The sequence below is a fragment of the Oncorhynchus nerka genome, linkage group LG2 (genome assembly GCF_034236695.1).
Source record: "Oncorhynchus nerka isolate Pitt River linkage group LG2, Oner_Uvic_2.0, whole genome shotgun sequence".
NCBI lineage: Eukaryota > Metazoa > Chordata > Actinopteri > Salmoniformes > Salmonidae > Oncorhynchus > Oncorhynchus nerka.
The window spans coordinates 31403751-31431255 of NC_088397.1; the positions used below are offsets into that span (position 1 = coordinate 31403751).

At 44.2% G+C, this 27505-nt stretch overlaps 1 protein-coding gene across 1 annotated transcript in view; it reads left to right on the forward strand.

Annotated features, from left to right (window-relative positions):
- LOC115134299 (alpha-1,6-mannosylglycoprotein 6-beta-N-acetylglucosaminyltransferase A-like) overlaps positions 1–27505 on the forward strand; it is a 116374-nt gene that overhangs the window by 24736 nt on the left and 64133 nt on the right. Inside the window, exons 3-4 of the mRNA XM_029668131.2 lie at positions 3475–3639; positions 25798–25874. Coding sequence (XP_029523991.1) covers positions 3475–3639; positions 25798–25874 — 242 coding nt within the window. The remainder of the gene's footprint in view (positions 1–3474; positions 3640–25797; positions 25875–27505) is intronic.

A 27505-nucleotide genomic window follows, 5' to 3' on the forward strand; every position in this document is an offset into this window, starting at 1 on the left:
TGGCACCTTATTCCCTTTTACGGTGCACTTCATGTGACCAGAACCCTATCGGCCCTGGTCAAAAGTAGTGCCCTGTATAGGGAATAGGGGGCCATTTTAGGACACAGTCACAGTTTAACTCCATGCTCATCATGTACCACGCATCGGCTCATCGTAGACATTTGCTGCGGACATGAGTGAGGACATGACTCGGCTAACACAGTTGACATCTGTAAAGCTCCGTATCTGTAAAGCGCCGTGACTGCAATCTCCGCTTTGCTCGCTCCCTATGGGTGCCTCCTGTGGAGAACAGACGTGTCAGGCTTTCGCATGCATATTTCAACTCTCATGTTTCATTTTGAAACGTTTTTGCTTATGGAACGAAGACCGAGTTAAGTTATAATTTTTTTAGCAGACAGGTGGTAACGATGAATGGGGAGTTGGGGACTATAAAACAGTAAAATCACAGCCTTGCGTCAATCCACTTCTGTAACAGTAGCTTTTAATGAAGGTGGGTGTCTAGAAAAGGATCTGAACCAAAGAACTTGAATAATTAACTAAGGTATCACCCATACTACCACCACTGTCTTTTAATCCAACGTATCTATGTAATGGTAGTATTATTTTTTTACCACAGTTTGGCCCAAAACCCAATTCTGATTGTTCTGATGCTGTGAATTGTACTTTGCTTTTCGGACAGTAAGTTTATCTATCACATGGATTTAGCTACACACACATACAGATCAGCCATGTGGGGAGATGGCCTACTCTACCTTGTCCAGGTTTGGGAGAGATGGATGGAGTGTGTTTGGTGTTTGGACCGAGGGCAGTGTGTTTGGTGTTTGGACCTGGGGCAGTGTGTTTGGACCTGGGGCAGTGTGTTTGGTGTTTGGACCTGGGGCAGTGTGTTTGGACTGTTTGGACCTGGGGCAGTGTGTTTGGACCTGGGGCAGTGTGTTTGGACCTGGGGCAGTGTGTTTGTTTGGACCTGGGGCAGTGTGTTTGGACCTGGGGCAGTGTGTTTGGACCTGGGGCAGTGTGTTTGGACCTGGGGCAGTGTGTTTGGACCTGGGGCAGTGTGTTTGGTGTTTGGACCTGGGGCAGTGTGTTTGGACCTGGGGCAGTGTGTTTGGACCTGGGGCAGTGTGTTTGGTGTTTGGACCTGGGGCAGTGTGTTTGGTGTTTGGACCTGGGGCAGTGTGTTTGGTGTTTGGACCTGGGGCAGTGTGTTTGGTGTTTGGACCTGGGGCAGTGTGTTTGGTGTTTTGGACCTGGGGCAGTGTGCTTGGACCTGGGGCAGTGTGCTTGGACCTGGGGCAGTGTGCTTGGACCTGGGGCAGTGTGTTTGGTGTTTGGACCGGGGGCAGTGTGTTTCTTTCTCTCTGTCTGTGTTGATGGAGGCTAGGCCGGGCGGTTTCTGCTCAGCACATTGTGTTTTCTGAGGACACAATCTATTGTGTGCAATTATGTTCAGCCTGATGCAGTGGCAGGTCCACTCCAGGGCTCTGTCCCAAATGGTACTCAATTCCCGACATAGTGCACTGCTTTGGACCAGAGTCATATGGGTCCTTGTCAAAAGTACTACACTATATAGGGAATAAGGTGTCATTTGGGACAAAGTCCAACTTTCCAGTTGATTTCTTCCTTGTCTTACGCAGCGGCGCTCCCTCCCGGCATCTGCTTATCTCCTCCCCACGTAGCCGTGCAGAGCAGACAAAACGCTGCAGCTTCCCTCTCTCCCTCGCGCCAACTCTCCTCCCCATCCCTTCCCTCGCTCCCTGACCACGGCGGTGCACACAGGCCTGTTTCCCTCCACACTGTCTTTCTGGCGCGATAGGGAGTGACATATCAAATGCGACATGCAGCCAGAGAAATTGCACCGCAGTCGCCGCGCTAACGTGTGACAGACGGGGTGCGATCGCTGTCTTCACGGCTCCACCACCTCATGGAATGTTAATGAGGTTGACGACATTCCGGAATATTCTTGGTTCGGCGGGAGGAAAGGAAAACATTTCGGGGGCAGAAGGGACATGTCACATTTCATTTTCTTAGTATCTACTAATGACGTGACAAAATGTCTCGCAAGTCAAAATTGATCAACTGTTTTGTGACAAGATCTTCGGTCATACCAATAAACTATATGTTAAGCATGTTGGATAAAAAAATAAATAAAAAATCTGAGTTCTATGCAAACTACTGAAATTGAAACCAATGCCAAAATGTGTGTTGCACTTGCAAGTCAACATCGGTCAACCGTGAGCTCTTACAACACCACCATGAACAATAATATGTCAATAATCCCCAAAATCTGACAGTTATAACAAATGGATTTGAAGCCACTCAAGTTTGTGTTGCGTGTTATACAGTAGCTTTAGAATCGTTACACTTTATTCAGTTGCTTTGAGCTGTGTAGAGCCAAAGAGCCATGAAGGCCCTGGTCAAAAGTAGTACTCCATAGGGAATAGGGTTCCATTAGGGATGCAGCCTTGATGTCCTCATGGCTGCCGGAGGGTAAATATCAGATTAACACCATTAGGACACTGAAATGCCAAGCCCTGCATACCAAGTCCTGAAATGCTACTGAAACAAACAGAGATGATGTCGTTGTGAATGTCAGCTCACCGTGTCCTTTCTATCCCATCTCACCTCTTATTGGCCCGCTACTGGGCTATGTCCCAATTATCTCTCCTTCCCTCCCAAAATATGCGTTTGTTCACTTCCCTTCACTGATTTGAAAGGAGATGAGTGGTATAAGAAACATGGTGGAGACTCCCGCTAGCCCATGCCTCCAGCAATCAATCCAATGCTCTTAGATTTGTGGGGAGTATTGAACGAGTGCACACTTCAGGAAGGAGACGTTATTGGGGACACACCTATTGTGGATGCCAGTTTACTTTAGTGTCTTTTCAATCCCATCGTCCATCCCACCTTCTTTTGGCTAGCTACCGGAGTCGGGAGATGTCGTTAGAAATGCACAGACCTAAATGACGCAGCAAGGTCCTTCTCAGACACCCGCCAGCTCAGTTATACATCGAAATGAGTCCTTTAACGGACAGCATGAAATCCAATGACTTAATGGGGTCGCTGAAATAAGCTGATCCTCTCCCCTTGTTTTTCCTTTTTTTCAGAGGAAAGCCAATAAGAACGGTCCGTCTCGGTATACAAGGCATACTCCGATTACTCACACCATAACGATCTATTGATTAGCCTAGTTATGAAGACAAGAATAGAAAAGCATTTTCTCTGACCGGGACCGCGGAGAGCGACTCACTGGTATTATATCACTATGCGGTAGTTTCCTCCTTGTCCTTCAAAAAGTCAATCTGAGATTTGAAAATGACTATTCATGAGATCACTTAAAATGATAGGAAAATGAAAGGGAAATATAGAAAACACTATACTGTATATTTTAGCCTCAAGTTAAGTTAGCTGGTTAGCAGTAAGACTGATATGAGGTATCTATGCTTCATGCTATACTGTGTTTCCCTATTCCAGATCTGAAGAAGACCCTGGCGGTGCTCCTGGACAACATCATGGTACGGCTGGGCAAGCTGGAGTCCAAGGTGGAGAACATCTACAACAGCACGGGGGCTAACCTGACCAACGGCACCAGCACGGCCACCCCCAGCGCCTCCAATGCGGAGAAGGTCAACGTGGCAGGTGAGGCTCACTCACTCACTCCCTCACTAGCTTATTCTTTTTCTCCCGAGGATTGGCCGAATCTCCTTTCATTGAAGACATTCAAAAACAAGACATTGCACCTTGAGAATCCCCAGTCCTAGTTCTAGAACATGTCAAAGTAATAAGACATAGGCCTATAGCAGGGGTGTCAAGCTCAATTCCTGGAGTTGCTGAGTGTCTGCGGGTTTTCGCTCCTCCCTTGCACTTGACTGACCAATTTAAGGTAATTTATTAGTTAGGAGCTCACCTGGTTTTCTAGGGCTGGACACACATTGAAAGAAAATAACAAAAACAAACTAGCAGACACTCAGTTCTCCAGTGAATCTGATGTGAGCTTAGGTGAATAGTGCTATTTATGCTGGTAAGAATAAAGTTGTGCTCTGAGCATTGAAATGTCTCTATTCACCCTAGTTACCCCTCTGTCCTTGTGTGGCGACAGAATATGGTCGGAATTAGATTCTGACGATTGTGTTACAAAGTGATCGTTCTACTCTTGAGAGAGGTAGGCCCATTCCGCTCAGGCTTCAGAACGTTTGTTTAACAAAATGAAGAATGTTTAACTCGGCCTTTCATTTTTACAAATGTTAAATAAGTATACTGCCGCCATCTTGGGCTGTATCAGTGACAGTTCCCTGCTAGCTGTGTCGGGCAGGACACTGTGGTCCTCCTGTACTGCAGCATCCGCCACTTCCTGTGCAACGGCGATAACGACATACCGCATTAACGGCGCACTGATCTCTCAATCCCACCCTTTGTTAACCAATGGAATGCTCTGGCTTCGGACGAGTCAAAGGAAAGAGACCATACTGGTTGTCTTGACTTCTAACCTGTTAATAGACACACGTATCATTTGGCCGTGTGGTTTGCCCTAACAGTCTTGACTTGTCCCTGAGACACCACTCCTCCTCTCCATGTCTGTCCTGTGTGGCAGGCTGCCCTGCCAACCCATTTGCTGTTTTCCCCTGGACCATGTGGTGTTGGGAAGGCAATTACCCAGATAGGATCTGGACAGTGAGGGGATCACATATGTCTTTCGAGAGGCTGCTAGCTATCAAAGTGGAGAACCCAGGGCCCCAGGAAGAGATGTGGTGCTCCCCCCTTACCCTGCTGCCACACTGTCTCTGTCAGACAGTTTGTGCCCTGCTCAGCCATGGAGAGATGCCTATGTCCTGACTATCAGACCTAACTACCGCTAATGCACCGTCTAGACAAAATATGCTGCTTTAGTCACTGTAAATATGCACATTTTGGTATAATCATGAAGTAAACATCTTTATCTCCCGAATTCAATTGTCGCAACTAGGTAGCTTTACAAAGTGTTCATTTTAAAGCTACCCCTCTGTTTGTAATTTAAGAGCGAACACGTTTCCATCTGACAAAATGCGCTACCATGACAATCTCCATTGGGGGTAGCACATCATTAGTGGGTAGGTCAGTTTCTCAGAATACCTCTCTTCGCTACAGCCTAGATGAGCAGGGAGCAAACGAACGTGTCACGTCTGACCAGTGCCCGTCCCACCTCACAGCCGTGTATGGATGTGGCTGAGTCACCACAACCAGTCACAGTCGGAACTCAGAGAGCAACGCCTAGTCCCTTCCTAACTGCTCTCGACTCACCCATTAGCAGCTGTTTGGGAACAAGGTCTTTGACAATGCGTCCTCCATGTAGACTAAATAAAAATGAAATAAAACACTTGTTAGGCTTATCCAATTCTGCAATTGAATGACCTAACCCATGGAGCCATAGGCTTGTCAGACTGTTGGTGGAGGAGGACCCTTAAACGCATTGGAAAGATGTTCCATCGGAGAAACACAAAATGATGTCAGGTCATGTGACCAGGGAGAGTCTGCGGTGGCCACTCTGCTTCCTTGCAGTGATGAGCAAATGTGAGGTCAGATAAGGAAGTTCATGCTAGTATGCTGTAGTTTCACTCTTTGTTTGCAGGCTAAGTTACACATTGTATTGCGTAGGCCAAAGTCTGTTTTTAGTTTTGTATTCCAAGTCAGTTTTATTTTTCTCTATTTTATGTGGTTGTGGGTGTCAATGAGAACATGGCTTCACTGTCCTTTTGCAGACCTATTTACACACGGTTTGATCTTTGTATGTTTTATAGTGTAGTGGCGATGTTGCATCCCTCATTTGATGACAACTTTTAACCAACTGTGGTCTCCGTAAGCCTACTTCTGCATGTCAGACCTCTTAACATCTATCTAGAGTCTTCCCTTGGCTACTTTTTGTTTTCACGTACTATAGCTGACTGTCCTGTAGCCCATAGTGCACAAATGTGGTAGGAAGTGGCTTACAAAGAAAAGTAAGACCTTTTAAACGAACCATTTCCTAGTGTTTCCTTGTTTTGGGGGGCACAGTACTGCTCAGGGCCATTGGTGGTTTGCAGACAGCTGCACAAGCCTCCTTCAGATCCTAACATTTTTCTGTGACAAATAACATTACCCGTAGATAAAAACCCACACAATACATTCTGTCAACCTTCTTGTTTTGTTTTATTATGATAACAATTTCCAGTAAGCTAAAGCAGAAGAGCCACATAGCATGAATACCTTTTTGAGTTCCTTTATGCTATGACAATGCTATTCAGGCCTCGTTTTCACAAGTGCTCATCTTTTTCCCGTGTTGGTGGGGAAGCATAGCATAACTACTTCTGTTGTCCTATATTATTACTATGTCTTCCAATCTATACTGAACTGAAATATAAACGCGACATGCAACAATTTCAAAGATTTTACTGAGTTTACAGTTCATATAAGGAAATCAGTCAGTTGAAATAAATTCATTAGGCCCACTCCCCCTCAGACGATCCCGCAGGTGAAGAAGCTCGTTGTGGAGGTCCTGGGATGGCGTGGTGACTCGTGGTCTGCGGTTATGAGGCCGGTTGGACGTACTGACAAGTTCTCTAAAATGACATTGGAGGCGGCTTATGGTAGAGAAATTCACATTCAGTTCTCTGGCAATAACACTGGTGGACATTCCTGCAGTCATCATACCAATTACATTCTCCCTCCAAACTTGAGACATCTGAGGCATTGTTTTTTTCAGCTCATGAAACAGGACCAACACCTTACATGTTGCGTTTATATTTGTGTTCAGTGTATTTGATTCTATAAGCTCTGAACATCTTCTTACTCCACGTTACATTAGGGGGCTTGCCAGGCTCAAACGTGAGAGCATTTGACAGGGACAAATCACATTCCCCAACATTTTCAGTACATATGACAGATTTAGCTAGCAGGCTAGGTTCCATCTGTAGTCACTTGAAGATCATCTTTAAGAAGTGAATCTGAGCGGTCCTTATCGGGTTGGCCTAAATAGCTGCCTGGGTCTCCTCTCCGTCCAGAGCCACTTGATGTGAGTTCTGAGGGAAAGGCCATCACTCGCCTGGTCTGAGCTTCTGATACCTGGCACATCCACTACACTGTCTGGCTGCCACCATTCAGCTCAGCTGGGCCAGAGACACGGAGGATCACAGAGGCTCTTAACAGCACAAGGATGGCTCAATCTTGATTTTCGATCAGCGGGAGAGGATTGATTCAGCCATACTCAGAACGGCCTTGGTGTGGACATTTTGTCTGTCTGCTTCATGTTGATGCAGCTATTCACCAAGCAGTGTGCGTTAGCTATCGCTCTGCTGAAATGCAATCATGCTGGTAGAGGGAGGAGGGGAAGGGGGGATGAAGGGTGGGGGGTGTAAGAGGATGAAAAGCCAGGTGCTGGGCTCCTGGGATCTGGCTGGCTCTCTTCTCGTCTCCCCCTAGCTGGCTGCCGTTGATAGGTGTGGATGTAGCTTTTGCCTCGGCCACAAGTTGGGCCTTCTGTGTAATTTGTAACGAGTAGACTGTTGTTTTTGAGACTGTGCTGGCCGTGAATGCGGACAGAACAGCCCTTTTCCGCCTCAGAATGGCCCATCTCTTTGTCTTCTTAATCTATGCCATCGATTGCTTCAACCCCGTCCTAGGACAGTAGACTGCCAACAATGGACGGAGTGCTAAGGTTTCAGTGATGCCACACGGGACAATGACACCGCTGCCTCGCTGTGCACTGTAACCCTAATGCATCATGGCGCAGCTCAGGCAGGATTATAATACCGCTTACAATTTCATCTTGCAGACTGTGGCTGTCGCAGAGAATGCTTCTCTCTCTGAGGAAGGAATAAGGCACTAAAGTCATACATCATCAGAGTGCGCAGCTGAATACTGTATGCTGGAAAACACTCGGTTTGTTAGTTTTGATTCAAACGAAACCGCTATAAATTAAATACGAATACCAAAAGTGTTTTTGCATGGATTCCGTGAGGTGGCTGTACTACAGACACCTGTCGTCGACGTGGGAAAGACTCATTGTTATCTTTTCGTAAAAACAACTGGTTTCAGTAATGAGCCGGGCTGGATACTAAGGAGATCCTGAGGGGATTCGATGAGTACCCACAGCTTTACGCTATAGAGGAACAACATACTCCATCGTGGAAATATCCGACTACCTCACAAAATAACTAGTGCTCTGGTTGGAAACCATGCAACACTGGAGAAGTTGTGTGAGGAGGTAGCAGGGCTGAGGAGTTTGGAATTTAGGCAGAGTGAAATTTTCACGTTCCAAGGAGAGAACAAGGCACTCACAGCTAAGGTAAAAATCCCCAATTCCAACATGGCTTGTCTACTCAGGGAAAACAGGGTGATGAAGCAGTCACTACTAGGCATACAAAGTCGTAGCATGTGTGAAAATGTTTTTTTTCTGCATCCAATAATCCAGAAGGCGCAATCTGCCTTGAAACTTCCTTTAGAGACTGTAAACAAGGTGGTACACAGACTTGGAGCTCGGAGCGACAAGACCAAGGGTCCCCGACCGATCATCGCCAAATTTGAACACTACCAAAAAAAGGAGCTGATGAAAAGCAGGGGAAGGGAGCTTAAAGGGACCAAATTTGGTCTCAATGACCAATTTCCAAGGGAGATAAACGAATGTCGTAAGAGACTATCCGGTACAGAGGCAACAGACTGAGAAGGGTAATTGTGCCTTTCTCATTGTGGACAAACTCTTTATAGATGGACAGCTATTCCCGAGACAGCTCCATAACACCATGGCTGTACTAAATTCTACAGGGACTTCAGGTTATGGAAAAAATGAAAGTTTGGAACTGTAAAACTATGAAGTGAATATGAACACACGTACTCAATTACATGCTCGCTTACACACACACACACACACACACCTGATCTCGCTCTCTTCTCTCACTCTTTCTCTCATTTCTCTTCTCTCACCTCTCTCTATTGTCGAACTGTTTTATAATGTAATATGTTTCTTGTTTGTCTATCTTTTTTATGTATTTGTCTACAAGTTTATATGTTTGTTTGTTTACAACAAGCAAGGGGAAGATATCAGAATGGGGCATTGGGGAATAATAACATATTGTACGGAATACATAGTATCTCTATAGTAATGCAATGTCTCTTTCATGATCATGTGAAATGTCAATTGCTATAGAAATGCTGGGATGTGTTTTTCATTGATGTTAAAGGTAATTATGATGCAACTGACAGTGATACGATATGGATTACAGTTATCATCATGAATATTAAGGCTATACGCACTACATGTAGACACATAGACACTCAATCATGCAAATTGGCAGTTATGATTTATTTAACATTAGAGGATTAGAAATCCAAGGCTTAAAAACAAAGGTGTCCATTTATGCTGATGACTCAAGTTTTATATTACGTCCACAAGCTAGATCCCTGCAATGTCTCATTATGATAAGTGTACAATATTACGTATTGGATCTTTTTAATAACATTAACATTTTACATTACCCTGCAGTTTGCCTATAAAATGGGCTGATGGTGAAGTAGACATACTTGGTATTAATATCACAAAATATATAAATAAGCTCTCAACAATGAATTTCAATAGAAAAAATATCCTATTTATGGAAGAATTTCCCTGACTAACTCCTTAGTCATATCTCAGCTGCCTACTCCTGATTCGTTTTTTAAAATCGTATGAGCAAAAACTATTATGCTTTATCTGCAATGCTAAACCAGACAAAATAAAACGTGCCTATCTATATAATGAATATGAATTGGGTGGGTTGAGATGATTAAATATAAAAGCACTAAACCTCTCTCTAAAAGCTTCACATATTCAAAAGTTTTACTTGAACCCTAAATGGTTCTCAAGTAGATTACTAAGAAAAGCTCATCCATTGTTTAACTTCTTGACGCACCCATCCCGTTAGCGGGATCATTTTCGTCAACAACCGCTGAATTGCAGAGCGCCAAATTCAAATTAAATTACTAAAAATATTTAATTTTCATGAAATCACAAGTGCAATATAGCAAAACACAGCTTAGCTTGTTGTTAATCGCCTGGCATGTCAGATTTCAAAAATGCTTTTCGGCGAAAGCAAACCAAGCGTTTATGTAAGGACATCTCTCTCATTAGACAAAATATTACAAACAGCTAGCAGCCAAGTAGATTAGTCACGAAAGTCAGAAAAACCATAAATGAAATCGCTTACCTTTGATGGTCTTCGGATGTTGGCACTCACGAGACTCCCAGTTACACAATAAATGTTCCCATTGTTCCATAAAGATTATTTTTATATCCAAAATACCTCCATTTGGTTGGCGCGTTATGTTCAGTAATCCACAGGCTCGAGCGGTCATGACGGGGCAGATGAAAATTCCAAATAGTATCCGTAAAGTTCGTAGAAACATGTGAAACTTTTTTTTTTAAATAATCAATCCTCAGGTTGTTTTTACAATAAATACTCGATAATATTTCAACCGGACCGTAGCTTTTTCAATAGGAGAGAGAGAGAGAGAAAATGTCTGCTCCAAACTGTTGGCGCATGCAAAACTCTGCTGGCACCCAGCCATCCACTGACGCGATGTAATCTTTCTCGCTCATTTTTCAGAATAAAAGGCTGAAACTATGTCTAAAATTTTGACAGTTTTGGAAACTTTAGTTTTCTATCCCAATCTGACAATTATATGCATATTCTGGGCCTGAGAAATAGGCAGTTTAATATGGGTACGTTTTTCATTCACAAAAATCAAAATACTGCCCCCTACACTCGAGGTTTAAATGATATTGTAAGTTGGAATGGTAGAGTTATGTCCCTCCTGGAGTTATCAGAATTGTGCGGGAAGGTCTGCTCAATCCAAGAGTACAACCAATTGATTACAGCATTAGCCCAGAAATAGAGGAGGCAGGTGGTAGCGGGAGGAGGTAGGGAACTGGTCTGTCCAAAATAAAGGAACAAAACTTGCGAAGGAATAAAAATAGCATAAATAGGAAAGTGTACCAGTTTAATTTGAGAACCAGGATGTTGACAACTGTGCCATACAGATTGCAAAATAGTTGGGAAGAGATTTTTGATGTACCAATTCCATGGTACAGAGTGTATGGTACAGGATGTAATGAGTTGATATATAAAATGATTCAAGACTTCGTGCTTTTCAGCCAAAAGTATTATATAGAATTCTTGCCACCAACAAAATGTTGAATATTTGGGGCATAAAATCATCGAAGCTCTGCAGATGTTGTTGTGAGGATACAGAATCAATAGACCATTTATTTAGGTATTGCCCTCAGGGAGCCTGTTTCTAGTCTCCGGTTCAGGAAGGGCATTGATCTAAAATTGTCCCTACATATAGTACTGTTAGGAGATCTGGAGAGACCGGGTCAGTCAATTACTAATATACTATGTTTTTACAGCTAATGCCGGTTTGCCTGAGGCTGATACCCTTGCAGGTGTTTGTACACACGCAAACTCTCATTCAAATACACACATACACACACACATGTAATAGTGCCAGACATGCACTCAACATAGACAGTTCTCATTGCTGTTATGATTGGTTGCATTAAAGTCTTTTTTTCCCCATTTTTTTTTTTCATTGTTGTTTGCTGTTTTCTCTTTCTTTAGTTCATTCTCTTGGTTGTTGGTGCATTGGGGGGTTCTTGGGGGTGGGGAATGGAATTGAACCCTGGATGTCGCTCTGAATGGGAGTCATGTGGAGGACTGGTATGATGTAGTTGTTGAGCAGCTTCACTGCAAGTATATTGTATGTTTCAGATATTCAATAAAAATCTAAATAAATAAAAAGGAATATTACGTTCCCTGAACAGCTGACTATCAAAGACACTCTGGGAATGTTGTCATTCAACATAACGTTTGCCTCTGACATAACATGGATGAGTCATTTTTGTCGTGTCAATGTATCCATTTCATAGACGTTGGTGAAGGTTTTGGGTCCGAAATGTTGGGCCAACCATCTAGGCCTCCTTAAACCTAATGTGCTGAGATCTGGAGGTCTGCTTGTGGTGAGTGCAGAGGCTGTGTGTTTTCCTCCGCTCTGTGTTCTTAGTCGATACTAATTAGGTGCTGAGAGATTCGGTCCACTCCAGAAACACTCATACATCACCCACTGATGGACACTGTCCAATCTGATGTCTCTCTCTTAAACAAATCAGTCCAGCTGATCACCTCCATGACTACACCCCAGCTTTCTGTGCATATAAAGACAGTAGGCACACTCCTATAGATGTTGACTAGGTTTATTGTGTACAATGGAAACCCCAGACCTGCCAGTGCTAAGTATGTCTTGGCTCAGTGGTCAGGGCCAGGTAGGACAAGTATGTTGACCACTAAAGACCTCCCGGTTCAATGGCAGTAATAAGATTTGCTTGACAAAGAACGGCTCTACTGGGACGCAGCTTCTGAGGCCTGTCAATTACAGGATCTCCAATGCACTTTCTCGCAGGTTGGTAATACTGTACTGTAATTGGCAGTGTTGACTGCGTTACACCCTGACTAAAATAAATGTAGAAATCTATATTCAATTATTGCACCCATACTGCTCGCTCGCGTGCCAATGAGTGTCTGCGTTGCCAAGGGCTAAAATAGAAGTCAGTTCTATTTGTGACGCAGATCGCGCTGCAAGTCCTACCTCTCCCATCGGTTTATAGAAGCAGATACCCACATGGGTATGACTAGAAACGATTCGTTTGACCGTTTTTATGTGTGGATTAATTGTCGGAGTAGAGGACCTTGTGCATTTCCGGTAAAATAACGCAATGTTTATATCCCAGGACAAATGAGCTAGCAAGTGCAAGCTAGCTAGCTAAATTGCCATAAATGTTTAATGCTATTCGACCTCTCCCCAAATTAATGTAATTGGTTCAGAGTTTGTATTGATATTTTTACCTGAGTGTCGTGATTGCGTTTGACACGCGCGCAACCGGTTTGGGTTCAGTGTTATGGCCTACACAGGTCCAAATATGAGTGAGTCCTATCGCATTCAAAAATAAACATTTTTCATCGGACATTGACACAAAACCGCACAGACACGTTCTTCTAATATTTGTTTGAGTCCCAACCATGGATCATGCGGATATGGATGGTTTATTATATGTTTTGAGTTTGAGACTCGTGCACATATGTGTGTGTGTGTGTGTATCAGAAAACACTTCATAGCTTGGCGTATTGACTACCTGACATTGTGAGAGGCACTTCTTCACCGTAACACCTGACCTCTTTTCCATGAATACACGGTGTGACATGCTACGCGGGTTGACATTTTGCAGGATGTGGCAGGAACATGTCTGGCAAGCCGTGCTGAGAGAGAGTCAGGCTCAGGAACTGACAGTGAGGATTGGGCTGCCAGCTACTGAAGCCAGTGCTGTGTGTGGGTCTGTATCTGTGTTTGGTTGGGTTCAAACCCGGGTCTCCTGCAAACTTGTTATCTCTCTGAGGTAAAGCCTAGGCTTCCGGTCTCATCCAAATTGCAAACAAAGTTACTCATCGACCCACTTCTGTTACATGAACCACCGCCCTGTCACCAGCTTGTGAATAGGGACGGCTGCCTCGGTGCCGGTCACACCTCGTCTGCCACCCTGCTCAGGGCCACTCATAAAGATCAGCACTGACATTTCCAAGCTTTCACTGCAGAGTTGGGTTTTAGTCGATACGGTTTAGCGATTGCACAGTGAAATGTAAAGGCATTTGTACTTGGTAACCGACACCACACAGAGGTAGCCCAGAGAAAAGTATTTTGAACAAGGAGTAGGCTAGATAGCCTTGCTTTTTGAATATATTGCCCCACTACAAAGCAATCTTGCTATCTTAGGAGCCAGAAAGGACATTTGTATTCTGAATCGCTTCCATGAGCTTTAGAATGTCCTTATCTCCTCTGGAACTGAGATAACACCTGCTCTGTGTTCCCCATTCACCTGCATGACAGCATGATGGAAAACATTAGAGGATGTTTTTGAGTGCCCTGCTGAACATTTCCAGGCTTTCCCTGGAACAGGCTGCTAACAGATCCAGTTGGAAACAACTCATGGCCTGCGTCCCAAATGGCACCCTTTTCTCTATATAGTGCACTACTGTGGACGCAGGTCAAAGTAGTACACTATATAGGGAATAGGGCGACATTGGGGTTGCAGCCCAGCAAGGCCTCTGCTTTGCATCAGTGCAGATTTGGCAAACCATTTGCAGTACAACGTGCAAAGCCCCCCCCCGTCTAACTCACTTTTGTTAGCGCAATTATTGGAGGTCTCCCCATAGACACTTTTCATATGGAGTGCGGATGAGGATCTAATTGTAAACAAGGTGAGGTTGAGAAATGTGGCCACTTGCGGAGCTCACAAAGGAGGATACTGTATCGTGCAGCGAAAGCGTGTTCTGCCTGGATGGGATGGAATTATGTATCTATGTCTATGGATGGGATGGGGAGAACATCTGGAGCCAGCAGCCAGGCCTCAGCCCAGGCCATGTGTGCCACTCAGCTTCACCTCTCGCTCTCTCTCTCGCTCTCTCTCTGTCTCTGTCTCTCTTTCTCTCTCTCTCCGTCTCCTTCGCTGGCTTGTGTTCGACTGTTTGAGCCATACTGAACGAGGCAGCCGTATCCTGGGGGATGGTAAAACAGAGCGCTGCACTGTATTAACTCCCCCGTAAAACTGATATTTGCCTTTTGTTATAACTAACAGTGACTCTGTATACGTTCAGAGAGGATCAACATTAGCCTCATCTGGGTCCCTACATTCGTACAGCATGTGTTGTTGTCGAGACGGGCGCATCTGTTTCTACTCTGGTTCGCTGTGGTAGATTTGACTATTTTTTGCACTCTCCAACAACCCGCTTTTGGTCCCAGATCTTGTGCTCTCACTTGACGTGACAGGAATTGGCAAGGCCACACAAACTGATCTGGGACCTGACTAGTCTAACCTCGGTTGTATTGATTTGAATCAGGTAGTTGAGAATGTGCTGATATTTCTGTTGACAGGAGTCATAATGAGGGATACACTTAATCAAGCCTGATCCCACTACAGTCAGTAACAAGGCGTGATTGTTTCGTGCTGGCTGTACACACTGTAACATGACATCATGCAGCCTTGGGAAGGACCAATGTTTTCCTTGCATGGGTAATGCTATGCAAATATTGTAGCTACAGTATGAGACATTTGACTACAGGCTAGTTATACTGGTGCTAGCTAGTGTAGAGTGAAATTGCACTTAGATGCTGATCTTTTGTCAGTTTAACCTTTTTTAGTGGAAATCAATGTTAAGGTTAGGGTTGGGGGAGGAAAGCTGATCCTTGATCTGTACCTATAGGAGAAACTTTACCCCAAAGAAGTACAAGAAGTCATGTGTTCCCTATCACAGTTCTGATATTTTATGGCCTTTTTTTAAACCAGTTTATGGACTACCTTTGTTTGAAGGCACAAAGTCACAGCAAGTAAAACACTTAGAGCTGTAAATGTAAAACTTCTCTTTTGCCCTCTGTCCTCAAATGCAAATCAGGTCCTTTATGGTGATGCAAGGGGAAAAAATAGTTTATGATGCTGATATTACAGAACAACCTCTGGAAACATTGGCCTAGATTTGCATGAATATGAGTGCAAATGAGCACACCTGATCTTGCACATTGCACCCTGGGGTGAAGTTTCCTCTAGGTACAGATCTTGGATCAGTTTCTCCTCCCCCAATCCTAACCTTAACCATCAGGGCCTAAATGAACTTTTTGGTCCACCAGCCACTGTGGCAAGTAGATTTAAAAATCTACAGTTGAAGTTGGAAGTTTACATACATGTAGGGATCACGCAGCCGTCATAACTCTCAGGAAGGAGTCGCGTTCTGTCTCCTCGAGATGAACGTACTTTGGTGCGAAAAGTGCAAATCAATCCCAGAACAACAGCAAAGGACCTTGTGAAGATGCTGGAAGAAACCAGTACAAAAGTATCTATATCCACAGTAAAAATGAGTCCTATATCGACATAACCTGAAAGGCCGCTCAGCAAGGAAGAAGCCACTGCTCCAAAACCGCCATAAAAAAGGCAGACTATGGTTTGCAACTGCACATGGGGACAAAGATCGTACTTTTTGGAGAAATGTCCTCTGGTCTGATGAAACAAAAATAGAACTGTTTGGCCATAATGACCATCGTTATGTTTGGAGAAAAAAAGGGAAGGCCTGCAAGCTGAAGAACACCATCCCCACCGTGAAGCACGGGGGTGGTTTCATCATGTTGTGGGGATGCTTTGCTGCAGGAGGGACTGGTGCACTTCACAAAATAGATGGCATCATGAGAGAGGGAAATGATGTGGATATATTGAAGCCAAATCTCAAGACATTATCCAGGAAGTGAAAGCTTGGTCGCAAATGGGTCTTCCAAATGGACGATGACCCTAAGCATACTTCCAGAGTTGTGGCAAAATGGCTTAAGGACAACGAAGTCAAGGTATTGGAGTGGCCATCACAAAGCCCTGACCTCAATCCTATAGAACATTTGTGGGCAGAACTGAAATAGCGTGTGTGAGCAAGGAGGCCTACAAACTTGACTCAGTTACACCAGCCCTGTCAGGAGGAATAGGCAAAAATTCAACCAACTTATTATGCATGTAAACTTCTGACCCGCTGGGAATGTGATGAAAGAAATAAAAGCTTAAATAAATTCTTCTCTCTACTATTATTCTGACATTTTACATTCTTAATATAAAGTGGTGATCCTAACTGACCTAAAACATTTACTATGTCAGTAATTGTGAAAAACTGAGTATTTGGCTAAGGTGTATATAAGCTTCCGACTTCAACTGTACCAGCCACACAGATTTTTTTAACCAGCCCAAAATATTTTTGTGACTTTAAAAGTACACCAACAAAACATAAATAAACAGATGAGCATACTTTGTAATATTTATTTTTAATAAATGTATAACTAGTAAGAAGTAACTCATCTAGTATATTGAATATTTTTTTATTATACCAAAATACACTACATGACCAAAAGTATGTGGACACCTGCTCATCGAACATCTCATTCCAAAGTCATGAGCATTAATATGGAGTTGGTCACCCCTTTTCTGCTATAACAGCCTCCACTCTTCTGGGAAGACATTCTGCTAGATGTTGAAACATTGCTGCAGAGACGTACTTCCATTTAGCCACGAGCATTAGTGAGGTCGGGCACTGATGTTGGGAGATTAGGCCTGGCTCGCAGTCGGTGTTCCAATTAATCCCAAAGGTGTTCAATGGGGTTGAGCTCTGGGCTCTTTGCAGGCCAGTCAAGTTCTTTCACACTGATCTCAACAAACCATTTCTGTGTGTACCTCGCTTTGTGTGCTGGGGCTGTTGTCATGCTGAAACAGGAAAGGGCCTTCCACAAAGTTGGAAGCACTGAATTGTCTAGAATGTCATTGTTTGTTGTAGCGTTGAGATTTCCCTTCACAGGAACTAAGGGGCCCGAACCATGAAAAAACAGCCCAGACCATTATTCCTACTCCACTAAACTTTACAGTAGGCACTATGCATTTGGGCAGGTAGCGTTCTCCTGGCGTCTGCCAAACCCAGATTCATCACTCCAGAGAACGTGTTTCCACTGCTCCAATGGCGGCGAGCTTTACACCACTCCAGCCGACACTTGGCTTTGCGCATGCTGATCTTTGGCTTGGCTTGTGTGGGGCTGATCATGGAGCTCCCGACGAACAATCAGGAACGGGTGTGGCAGAAATAGCTGAATCCACCACTTTTGTATACATGGTGTATCACAGAGGAGACAAAAATGTTCACCTGCCCCTTTTCAGTTTAGTAGCTCGACCTAAGTCCCGCGTGCACCTTTTGAGATTGATTCTGACTGGTAGAAGCATTTTTTTCTTTTCTTCCCTAGCAGTTGAAACTCCAGCTTAGAAAAACATCCTAGCTTGTGAACAAAACAATGTAACTAGCCAAGAAACACAACAGCGTCCCACTTCTTCAGTAGACTTTACTTTCAAGTAAATTAGACAGACTTTTATGGCTGTTGCGCAGCGCTTCTAAAAATGTGTATTTCACTCAACACCGCAGCCAGGCGGTGTTGTAGCTCAAAGAAGAATAAGCTATATAGGATTCGTAGTTCTTTGACTTTGTGCGGTTCATTTACCAGCTATGAAACGAAAAGGCAGAAATACTTTGAAAGCAGCTTCTGCAGCATTTGTTTGACTATAAATTAGATCATTCTTGACTATTTTATATTCACAAATGTGAGTGAAATGCTCGTCCTGACCACCCGTCAACGTGGCTGGTGAAATAGACAGTTCACCCGACAATCCCAAAATCTACGCGCTGGTGTTACGTTTAGGCCCTGTTAACCATTAGTGGAGGAAATACAGAGTCTAAGAGCAACTTCAACCCAGACAGCACATTGACGCCTTTTGAATGAGGATTGGAAATGTAAGATCAAATTTGATTTGTCACATCCACCGAATACAACAGGCAAAATGCTTATTTACAAGCTCTTAACCAACAATGCAGTTCAAGAAATAGAGTTAAGAAAATATTTACTAAATAAACAAAAGTAAAATATAAAAAGTATATATAAAGTAACACAATAAAATTACAATACCGGGGGGTCCGGTACAGAGTCGATGTTTATTCAAATGCTATTCAAAGCCCTGTCTCTGACCTATCTGAATTCTCAGAAATGTTACCCTCACAATGGATTCTTCCCAGCATTGCGGCTTTGACTCATTAGTAAATATTACACAGCTCTTCTTAATTAATTTGAAACCGGGGAACGTTAGTCATGCTTGGGAGATGATGAGATGATAAATCAAGGCTTTTGGTTGCCACAGGGACTCTGGGAACCTCTGTTATTTACCCTGCCGCGAGACTGAAGTTCTGGGACTGGTTTCCCCAAATGATCTTAAGGCTAAGTTAATCATTAGAACTATTGAGCTCGAGGCTAAGTTCGCCGTTAGAGCCATTGAGGTCAATGAACTTAGCCTTAAGATGCTTTTGGGAAACCGGTCCCTGGTGAGAGCCTGTAGCTGAGAACGGCACGAGTGCACACACACACACACACACTAGGATGTACATGTTGTTCTGTTCCTACGCTGTTGTGAGGTCCTGTAGAGAATAAAGACTGTTCTGGATGACTTCTCCAGACTAGAGTCAATCAACAGCAGCCATGCTGGCAGCCTCGCTCCAGGTGTGGGTGTGTGTGTTTTTCCTCCATGGAAAATCACCCCCTGCTTATGGTCATCATCCAGCTTCTCCACTTCCACAACATCCCCTCAAAGTCCACACTAGAGGTCGACCGATTTCTTGGAATGGCCGATTTAATTAGGGCCGATTTCAAGTTTACATAACAATCGGTAATTGGCATGGCAGAATGACTACCTGTTATGTGAGTGCAGTAAGGAGCCAAGGTTAGGTGCTAGCTAGCATTAAAGTTATAAAAAAACAATCAATCTTAACATAATCACTAGTTAACTACACATGGTTGATGATATTACTAGTTTATCTAGCTTGTCCAGTGTTGCATATAATCGATGCGGTGCCTGTTAATTTATCATCGAATCACAGCCTACTTCACCAAACGGGTGATTTAACAAGCGCATTCGTTGCACCAGTGTGTACCTAACCATAAACATCAATGCCTTTCTTAAAATCAATACACAAGTATATATTTTTAAACCTGCATATTTAGTTAATACTGCCTGCTAACATGAATTTGACCATATTAATGCCCTAAGGCGGGTATTTTTGTGTGTTATTATATTATAATTAAGTCTATGATTTGATAGAGCAGTCTGACTGAGCAGTGGTAGGCAGCAGCAGGCTCGTAAGCATTCATTCAAACAGCACTTTCCTGCACTTCGCTGTGCTTCAAGCATTGCGCTGTTTATGACTTCAAGCCTTTCAACTCCCGAGATTAGGCTGGCAATACTAAAGTACCTATTAGAACATCCAATGGTCAAAGGTATATGAAATACAAATGGTATAGAGAGAAATAGTCCTATAATAACTACAACCTAAAACTTCTTACCTGGGAATATTGAAGACTCATGTTAAAAGGAACCAACAGCTTTCATATGTTCTCATGTTCTGAGCAAGGAACTTAAACGTTAGCTTTCTTACATGGCACATATTGCACTTTTACTTTCTTTGCCGACACTTGTGTTTTTGCATTATTTAAACCAAATTGAACATGTTTCATTATTTACTTGAGACTAAATTGATTTATTGATGTATTAAGTTAAAATAAGGGTTCATTCAGTATTGTTGTAATTGTCAAATCATCCAATTAATCGGTATCGGCTTTTTTTTGGTCCTCCAATAATCGGTATCAGTGTTGAAAAATCAACCTCTAGTCCACACAACTTTATTTTTGTGGAATTCCAGATTGTTTCCCCCCCTAACCCTTACCTTAAACCCCAAAACCCTAAACTTAACCGCAAAAACCTAAACCTTAAGCTTGAAATAGCATTTGACCAACTTCGACAACAACAAAAAGTCCCGGCTTTTTAAAAAAAGTTCTTGTTTTCCAACCCTGTCAGGACATTCGGGTGAATTGTTAGGACATTGGGGTCCTGATAATGTAGGAAAACACACACACACACACACACACACACACACACACACACACACACACACACACACACACACACACACACACCCCTCTCCTCCTGTCACCACACTGAGAGCCTACAGCTGTTCTGTGGCTGAGAGGGCACTCTCCATTAGCTGCCTCTTGCTTAATTGATGAGGTGTTCAAAGATGTCTTCACTCGCACGGTAAAGTACACCCAAAGTCGGAGCTGTGGTCTTGATGGAACAGAAGCGTTGAAAGAGATGAAAAGCGGGGGAAATCTATTTTTTATATCTTGCCATTATGGCGCTGGACCATGGTTGTGTCTGAAATTGCACCATATGTCCTATATAGTGCACTACTTTTGACCAGGGCCCTCAGGTCATAAGTAGAGCACAATCTAGGGAATAGGGTGCCATTTTGGAGGTACCCCATGAATCTCTCCCACTCTAACGGTACCATTCATTGTTGAGTGGCTTCTTCCTTACGCAATGCTTCCAGAAGGCTTCGAATGTCAGGAGGTGGATGGTGATGAGCGCAGGACTGTGAGGAAGGAATGAGTTTGAAGGGGGGCTGAAGAAGAGGAGCGGGTGTAACTTTAAGCTTGATGTATTTAGTCCCAAAGTCCATTTTGAGTTAACCCATGCTAGACCTGGGTTTAGCTCCGGGATCAACTCAGAGAAGCAGAATGACAAAGGAGAGAGAAATGCTTCCTCCCTCTTCCCACCTTGGACATACAGCACTACTACTGCTAGTAGCTGCTGCCTTGTCTGATTTTAGGCTTGTAAAATTCCAGAATTGTATTTTGTGATTGTCTGGATCTTTATATGATCTATTAACAGTTCCATCTGGATTTCGAGCAAAGTGTATAATAATGGAGTGAATGTTTGCAACTCCAGTCTGGTCGGATGACATTTTGTAAACCATAGAACTCCTCCTCAAGGATCTCCACTAGTACTGTGTTGTTGATTAGCACCCTCATGTTTACTGCATTCTGTGGAAGTGGTCTTGCACAATGCTGCTGATGGTGTCATCTTTCTATCATCGTCATCGCCTTAGTTCTCTCTGTCCCTGTCACGTAGAGGTGTGGGTTAGGCCCGCGGAGGGCTTATCGGGGAACGCATTATCAGACGATTGGCTTTGCTTGACGTTAGCCTTCATTTCCCCTTAGTGCAGGAGAGGGATTTGTTTCTGTCTGCTATTGCGATAGACTATTCCTTTGCAGAGTTACGTTTCTAGCACAACGGTCCTGCTATGAGGCACGTGTGTGTTGTGGTTGACCTCAAACCGGGGGTTTATACCAACAGACTAGGAGGATGGGTTCAAAGGACATTTCCTCACAGACCACCTACCCCCATGTGTCTTTGTCCATGTGTGTGCGGGTGTGTGTGTTTACTCAGAGACGGGTAGCTCTGCTGGTACTTTCAGACACAGCCCCGTAATACCGTGTGCATGTTCCACAGAGCACTATTATGCAAGCCTTGCAGTTGCCGTGACCACAGCGCAGCATGTCAATCTAAATCCTAAACATCGCTGTGCGGGTTCATCAGACTAAAGATGCTCATCAGGCTTAAAGATGCTCTGTGGAGCACAGGATGTGGAAAGATCTCTTGTTAGGTTTAAATACCACCTCTCTGACGTTTGATTAGAATGCGGCTATATTTAGCCTGCCACTTGGCGATAGGCAGCTCTTTCTGCTTGATTAAAGCAGCAGCGACTTAAGGAGCCATGTTTTGTCACTGACACACTGGCTGGTGAGATCTCAGCCAGTCTCGGCTCATATCAGCTGGTCTCTTTCTTGTCAGGAGGAGGGAGGGAGGGAGGGTGTGTGTGTGTGTGTGTGTGTGTGTGTATAGAAAATACTTCAATAATAATCTGTCTGCCTCCCCCTATTGTTCTCCTGCTCCTGTTGCCCTGGGAAACCGTGGCTAAACCTTAGGCCTTTTGTCTCAGGCTAGCCGTCTCATGACCACATGACTGTTGTCCATTTCTGCATTAATTTCACCTTTGTTTTAACCGGGAGTCATATTGATACCTTGGTCCCTTTTCCAGAATAGCACGGCAGAATACAGAAATACACACAGTAAATAGGAACATGCAACCAACTGCATAGCCTGCGGTGTCGCACACACTGGCTCAGGGTGTAGCGCTGGGCACGTGTGATTCCACTGCAGTTGGACTGCGCAGAATCACTGCTAGGGGCTACTCATTATGTGATGATTGATTCTGCGCATCGCCTTCGTTCAAACGGATCCCCTCAAACACGCTGATTGACTGTCTTCTCTCTCATCTCGCTCAAAGGCTTCTTCTAGCAGATAATGGCTGAAATGGGAGCAGGTTCAAAGGCATCTTTAGGTGGTTTGGACCCACTGGAAGTTGGTGAATAGCAGCGTTGAAGTGTCCGCTAGATGCTGATCTCGAGTCAGTTTTGCGTTTACCTCCCTATGGTTAATGCTAAGTTTGAGGGAGGGAAGCTCATCCTAGATCTGTACCTAGGTGGAACTTCACCCCGGAGCGTTCTCATTTGTCTACTGTATCCGCCACTCTGCTGTCTATTATATAAATGATGTATTGCGCAGCCATTGTGAGTATGAAAACAACAAAGATATTAAAATAGACGAGAGGGCCGCGTCGCAGCATGTGCTCTTTACATCGAGGGTTATTAAGTCAAAGCGCTGTGCGAATTAAATTCATTTCAATCAGTGATTTTTCTTGGAGTAGAGACTATATATTATCAGAATGAGGTCCCCTCCCAGTAACTGACACACACACACACACACACACACACACACACACACACACACACACACACACACACTCCTGACGTGGTAGGATAGAATGGCTTTGTGTGCAGAGATCACATGACGTTCTGTTCAATAGAATTCTGATACATTTTCTTCTTTCTCAATGAAATCTCTTTGTTTCTTAGTGAATGCTACTCGGTACAGAAGGATGAATTGTCATTGGACTATGGGCCGTAGAGTTTTAGTCTTTAGCCCAATCACGGCGGGCCTCGTCAGAACTTGGCGTTTGGGCTGAGCCGACCCTGAAGGTTTCATAATTAATCTAGGACTGATCAATCGCTAGAGAACAAAGTGATGCATTGTCTAATATTTGGCTCTGTACAAGCCGCAGGACTTTTGGATGCACGATTTGGTCACTCAGTCTGCCTTTTGTTATTGGCAAGCTCCCCATGGGTTGCAAATGGTAAAGATCCTGCCTCTTCGTTATTGGCAAGCTCCCCATGGGTCGCAAATTGTAAAAATCCTGCCTCTTTGTTATTGGCAAGCTCCCCATGGGTCGCAAATGGTAAAAATCCTGCCTCTTTGTTATTGGCAAGCTCCCCATGGGTCGCAAATTGTAAAAATCCTGCCTCTTTGTTATTGGCAAGCTCCCCATGGGTCGCAAATGGTAAAAATCCTGCCTCTTTGTTATTGGCAAGCTCCCCATGGGTCGCAAATGGTAAAGATCCTGCCTCTTTGTTATTGGCAAGCTCCCCATGGGTCGCAAATGGTAAAGATCCTGCCTCTTTGTTATTGGCAAGTTCCCCATGGGTCGCAAATGGTAAAGATCCTGCCTCTTTGTTATTGGCAAGCTCCCCATGGGTCGCAAATGGTAAAAATCCTGCCCCTTTTTTATTGGCAAGCTCCCCATGGGTTGCAAATGGTAAAGATCCTGCCTCTTTGTTATTGGCAAGCTCCCCATGGGTCGCAAATGGTAAAGATCCTGCCTCTTTGTTATTGGCAAGCTCCCCAATGGGTCGCAAATGGTAAAAATCCTGCCCCTTTTTTATTGGCAAGCTCCCCATGGGTCGCAAATGGTAAAGATCCTGCCTCTTTTTTTCTATCCATTTTGTGCAGATGCTTTGCTCTTCAGAACAAATGTTCACAGAACAGGTAGTGACTGTTAAGAGATTTTTAACAGGACAAGACACGCAGTCTGCAAAGGTTCCCTTATTGTTATCGAACTCGTTTAAAGGTCAGAGCTGATACCTGTAGTTCACTCATGGCCAAGCCACAGGCCCCAATGGCAATATCCTCTTGTCAGTCCAAACTAAGTTTCCCTCGGACTGTGAGAGAGTACCAGCCTAATGGACAGGGCAATCACGACCACGGGCATGATGACAGCCTTTCAGACAGCCCCCTGAGAAAATAAAGCCCTGACAGAGCCTCATCACCTCTCATGTAACAGCCATTTCTTTAATGGGACACCTTCCCCCAACCCTGGTGTTTTCATCCTCACAGGAACACGAGTGCGCTAAGGTTTTGCACTATATAGGAAACAGAGGGGCATTTTGGGACGCAACCAATCATTTTATTCTTCTTCTTCTTTTTTTTAATACAAAAAAACGATTGAAACGAGTCATCTTTTATTTATGGGTGATGCCATCACATTTTCTTTATTGGAATGTGACTTTTCCCAGCACACCGTTCCATTAACGCCTTTTCGTGCCGCCGACATATCTAAACTCCACCCATGTCTGATGTCACGGTGTGAGGCTGGCAGAGAGCGAGCTTATCTGAACCTGCGTCAGTCTGCTGCATCCGGTATAGAAATCACCACTGTATGCCCGGCCAGGGGAGCAGCATAGCATAGCACAGCATAGCCTCACTGGCATCATGTATCTGTCGCGATGTCTGGCTGGCTGGCTGGCTGGCTGGCTGGATGGATGGTACCATGTGGTCACACAAGTTACGCTACCTGTGCTCGTGCTATTGGGAGACAGCACACATCACATACATACATATGTTGTTTCAGTTCTGGGCCGTGTTCAGTCTCTTCCAAATACCCTTCACCTCCCTGAGGGTACATGGAATTACAGACCCAGTGAAGTCATTGGTTGTCCTGAGCTTTTTGATGTGTAAACCCAAAGTGTGTGTGTGTGTATTTTTGTGTCATGCGCATACATGCCTGAGGCAGTGTGTATGTGCACAGGTGTGTGTTCATTCATGCCTGTGTATTGATCTCTCCGTGTAGTCTTAGTTTGTCAATTCCTTTTTCTCTCCTCTCTTTTTCTCTCTTTTTCTCTCCTATCTCTCTCTCCTCTCTTTTTCTCTCCTATCTCTCTCTCCTCTCTTTTTCTCTCCTCTCTTTTTCTCTCCTCTCTCTCTCTCCTCTCTTTTTCTCTCCTCTCTTTTTCTCTCCTCTCTCTCTCTCCTCTCTTTTTTTCTCTCTCTTTTTCTCTCTCCTCTCTTTTTTTCTCTCTCTTTTTCTCTCTCCTCTCTTTTTCTCTCCTCTCTTTTTCTCTTCTCTCTCTCCTCTCTTTCCTCAGATCTGCTGAACGGCGCTCAGGAGAAATGTGAGCTTCCCCCCATGGACGGCTTCCCTCACTGTGAGGGCAAAGTCAAGGTCAGTGACATACTCACGCACACAGTCACGCGCGCACACAGTCACGCGCACACACACACACACACACACACACACACAGACAGTAACCACCAGCAGCAGCAGTAATCACAGCCCTCCAGCCCCAGGCCAGAGTCTGCCCGGAGCAGATACCGTCATATCATAAAGGCCATCTGCTCTGTGCGCTGCTCCCAAGCCTCCGCTGGCACCAAGGAAAGGCAGGCATGGCTAGCCGATCACCATTTTTAAAAGAGACAAAACAGGGCTCAAACAGGCTCCCTAGCGGAAACAGATGAGCTGTTTTGTCCTATTTAGCTTCCCTTTGTCTCAAATGTCTATCTCCTTTCTCTTTTTTTAAATGGGATTATTTCAACCACATTAAATCTCAAGTGTTTCATTGAGGTTAAATCAGAATGCAGCTTTTCAGTGTATTCTGTTGCGCGTGGCCTAAATGTTTCTGCTGACTAAACTGTTGGCTCGTAAAATAACTTCAGACAGTTTCTTTTATTCCTCTGGCGTTTTTATGGATATGGTGGAAATCCCAGCTGTCACAGTGCTATATAATACTGTACATGGTACAAACTTCCTACTGGCATCCTTTTCCTTCCTGTTATTGTGCTCTGATGGATGGAATAATTATTATTAGAATAATCTTTCTCAAGGTTTTCAGCAGGAACAAAAGACATATAGAAGACTTCTTGCTCCTTCCCATTACAATATACTTCGGAATTCATAAACCCCCGTCGAATACCTTTTCAAGTCAATTAGCTGCACGTGATGTTTTCATCTGCCATGCGTGACTCATTCCATGGGACTTACTTGGGTGGCTGTCAATCTCAGTGGAATTAGTTAGGGCAGTCTCATATAAACCTACACCGACTCTGCATAGCCTACACCGGCATAGCCTAGTCATTCAAAAACAATGGGATGGAAATCGGACAGAAAAATCTGATGGAAATTGCAGTGATGGAAAGAGGCAATGGCAGGCTACGTCCCAAATGGCAGCCTATTCCCTATGTCGTGCACTACTTTTGACAAGGGCCCATAATGAATAGGGTGTCATTTGAGACTCAGCCTTAATGTGTCAGTGTTGGAGTGGAACACCATTATTCCTAACCCAGACTGTAAGCCATATTCCCCCGTAGCCTTGGCCAAGTCGTATCCCCACTCTGCTGCCTTTACTCTGCTCCTTTACTCTGCGCCTTCACTCTGCGCCTTCACTCTGCGCCTTCACTCTGCCCCTTCACTCTGCCCCTTCACTCTGCCCCTTCACTCTGCCCCTTCACTCTGCGCCTTCACTCTGCGCCTTCACTCTGCGCCTTCACACTGGGCTTCAGCAGATTTTTTTTTCTTCTTTCTTTTACCTTTATTTAACCAGGCAAGTTAGTTAAGAACACATTCTTATTTTCAATGACGGCCTAGGAACAGTGGGTTAACTGCCTGTTCAGGGGCAGAACGACAGATTTTTACCGTGTCAGCTCGGGGATTCGATCCAGCAACCTTTCGGTTACTTTCCCAACACTAACCACTATGCTACCTGCCGTTTTGCACATCTCCATCTGTGAACATCTGAAAACAATATATTTATGTCCCTGTTTCTTTGCTTATATTGCCTGGTTATTTTTCTTGGATTG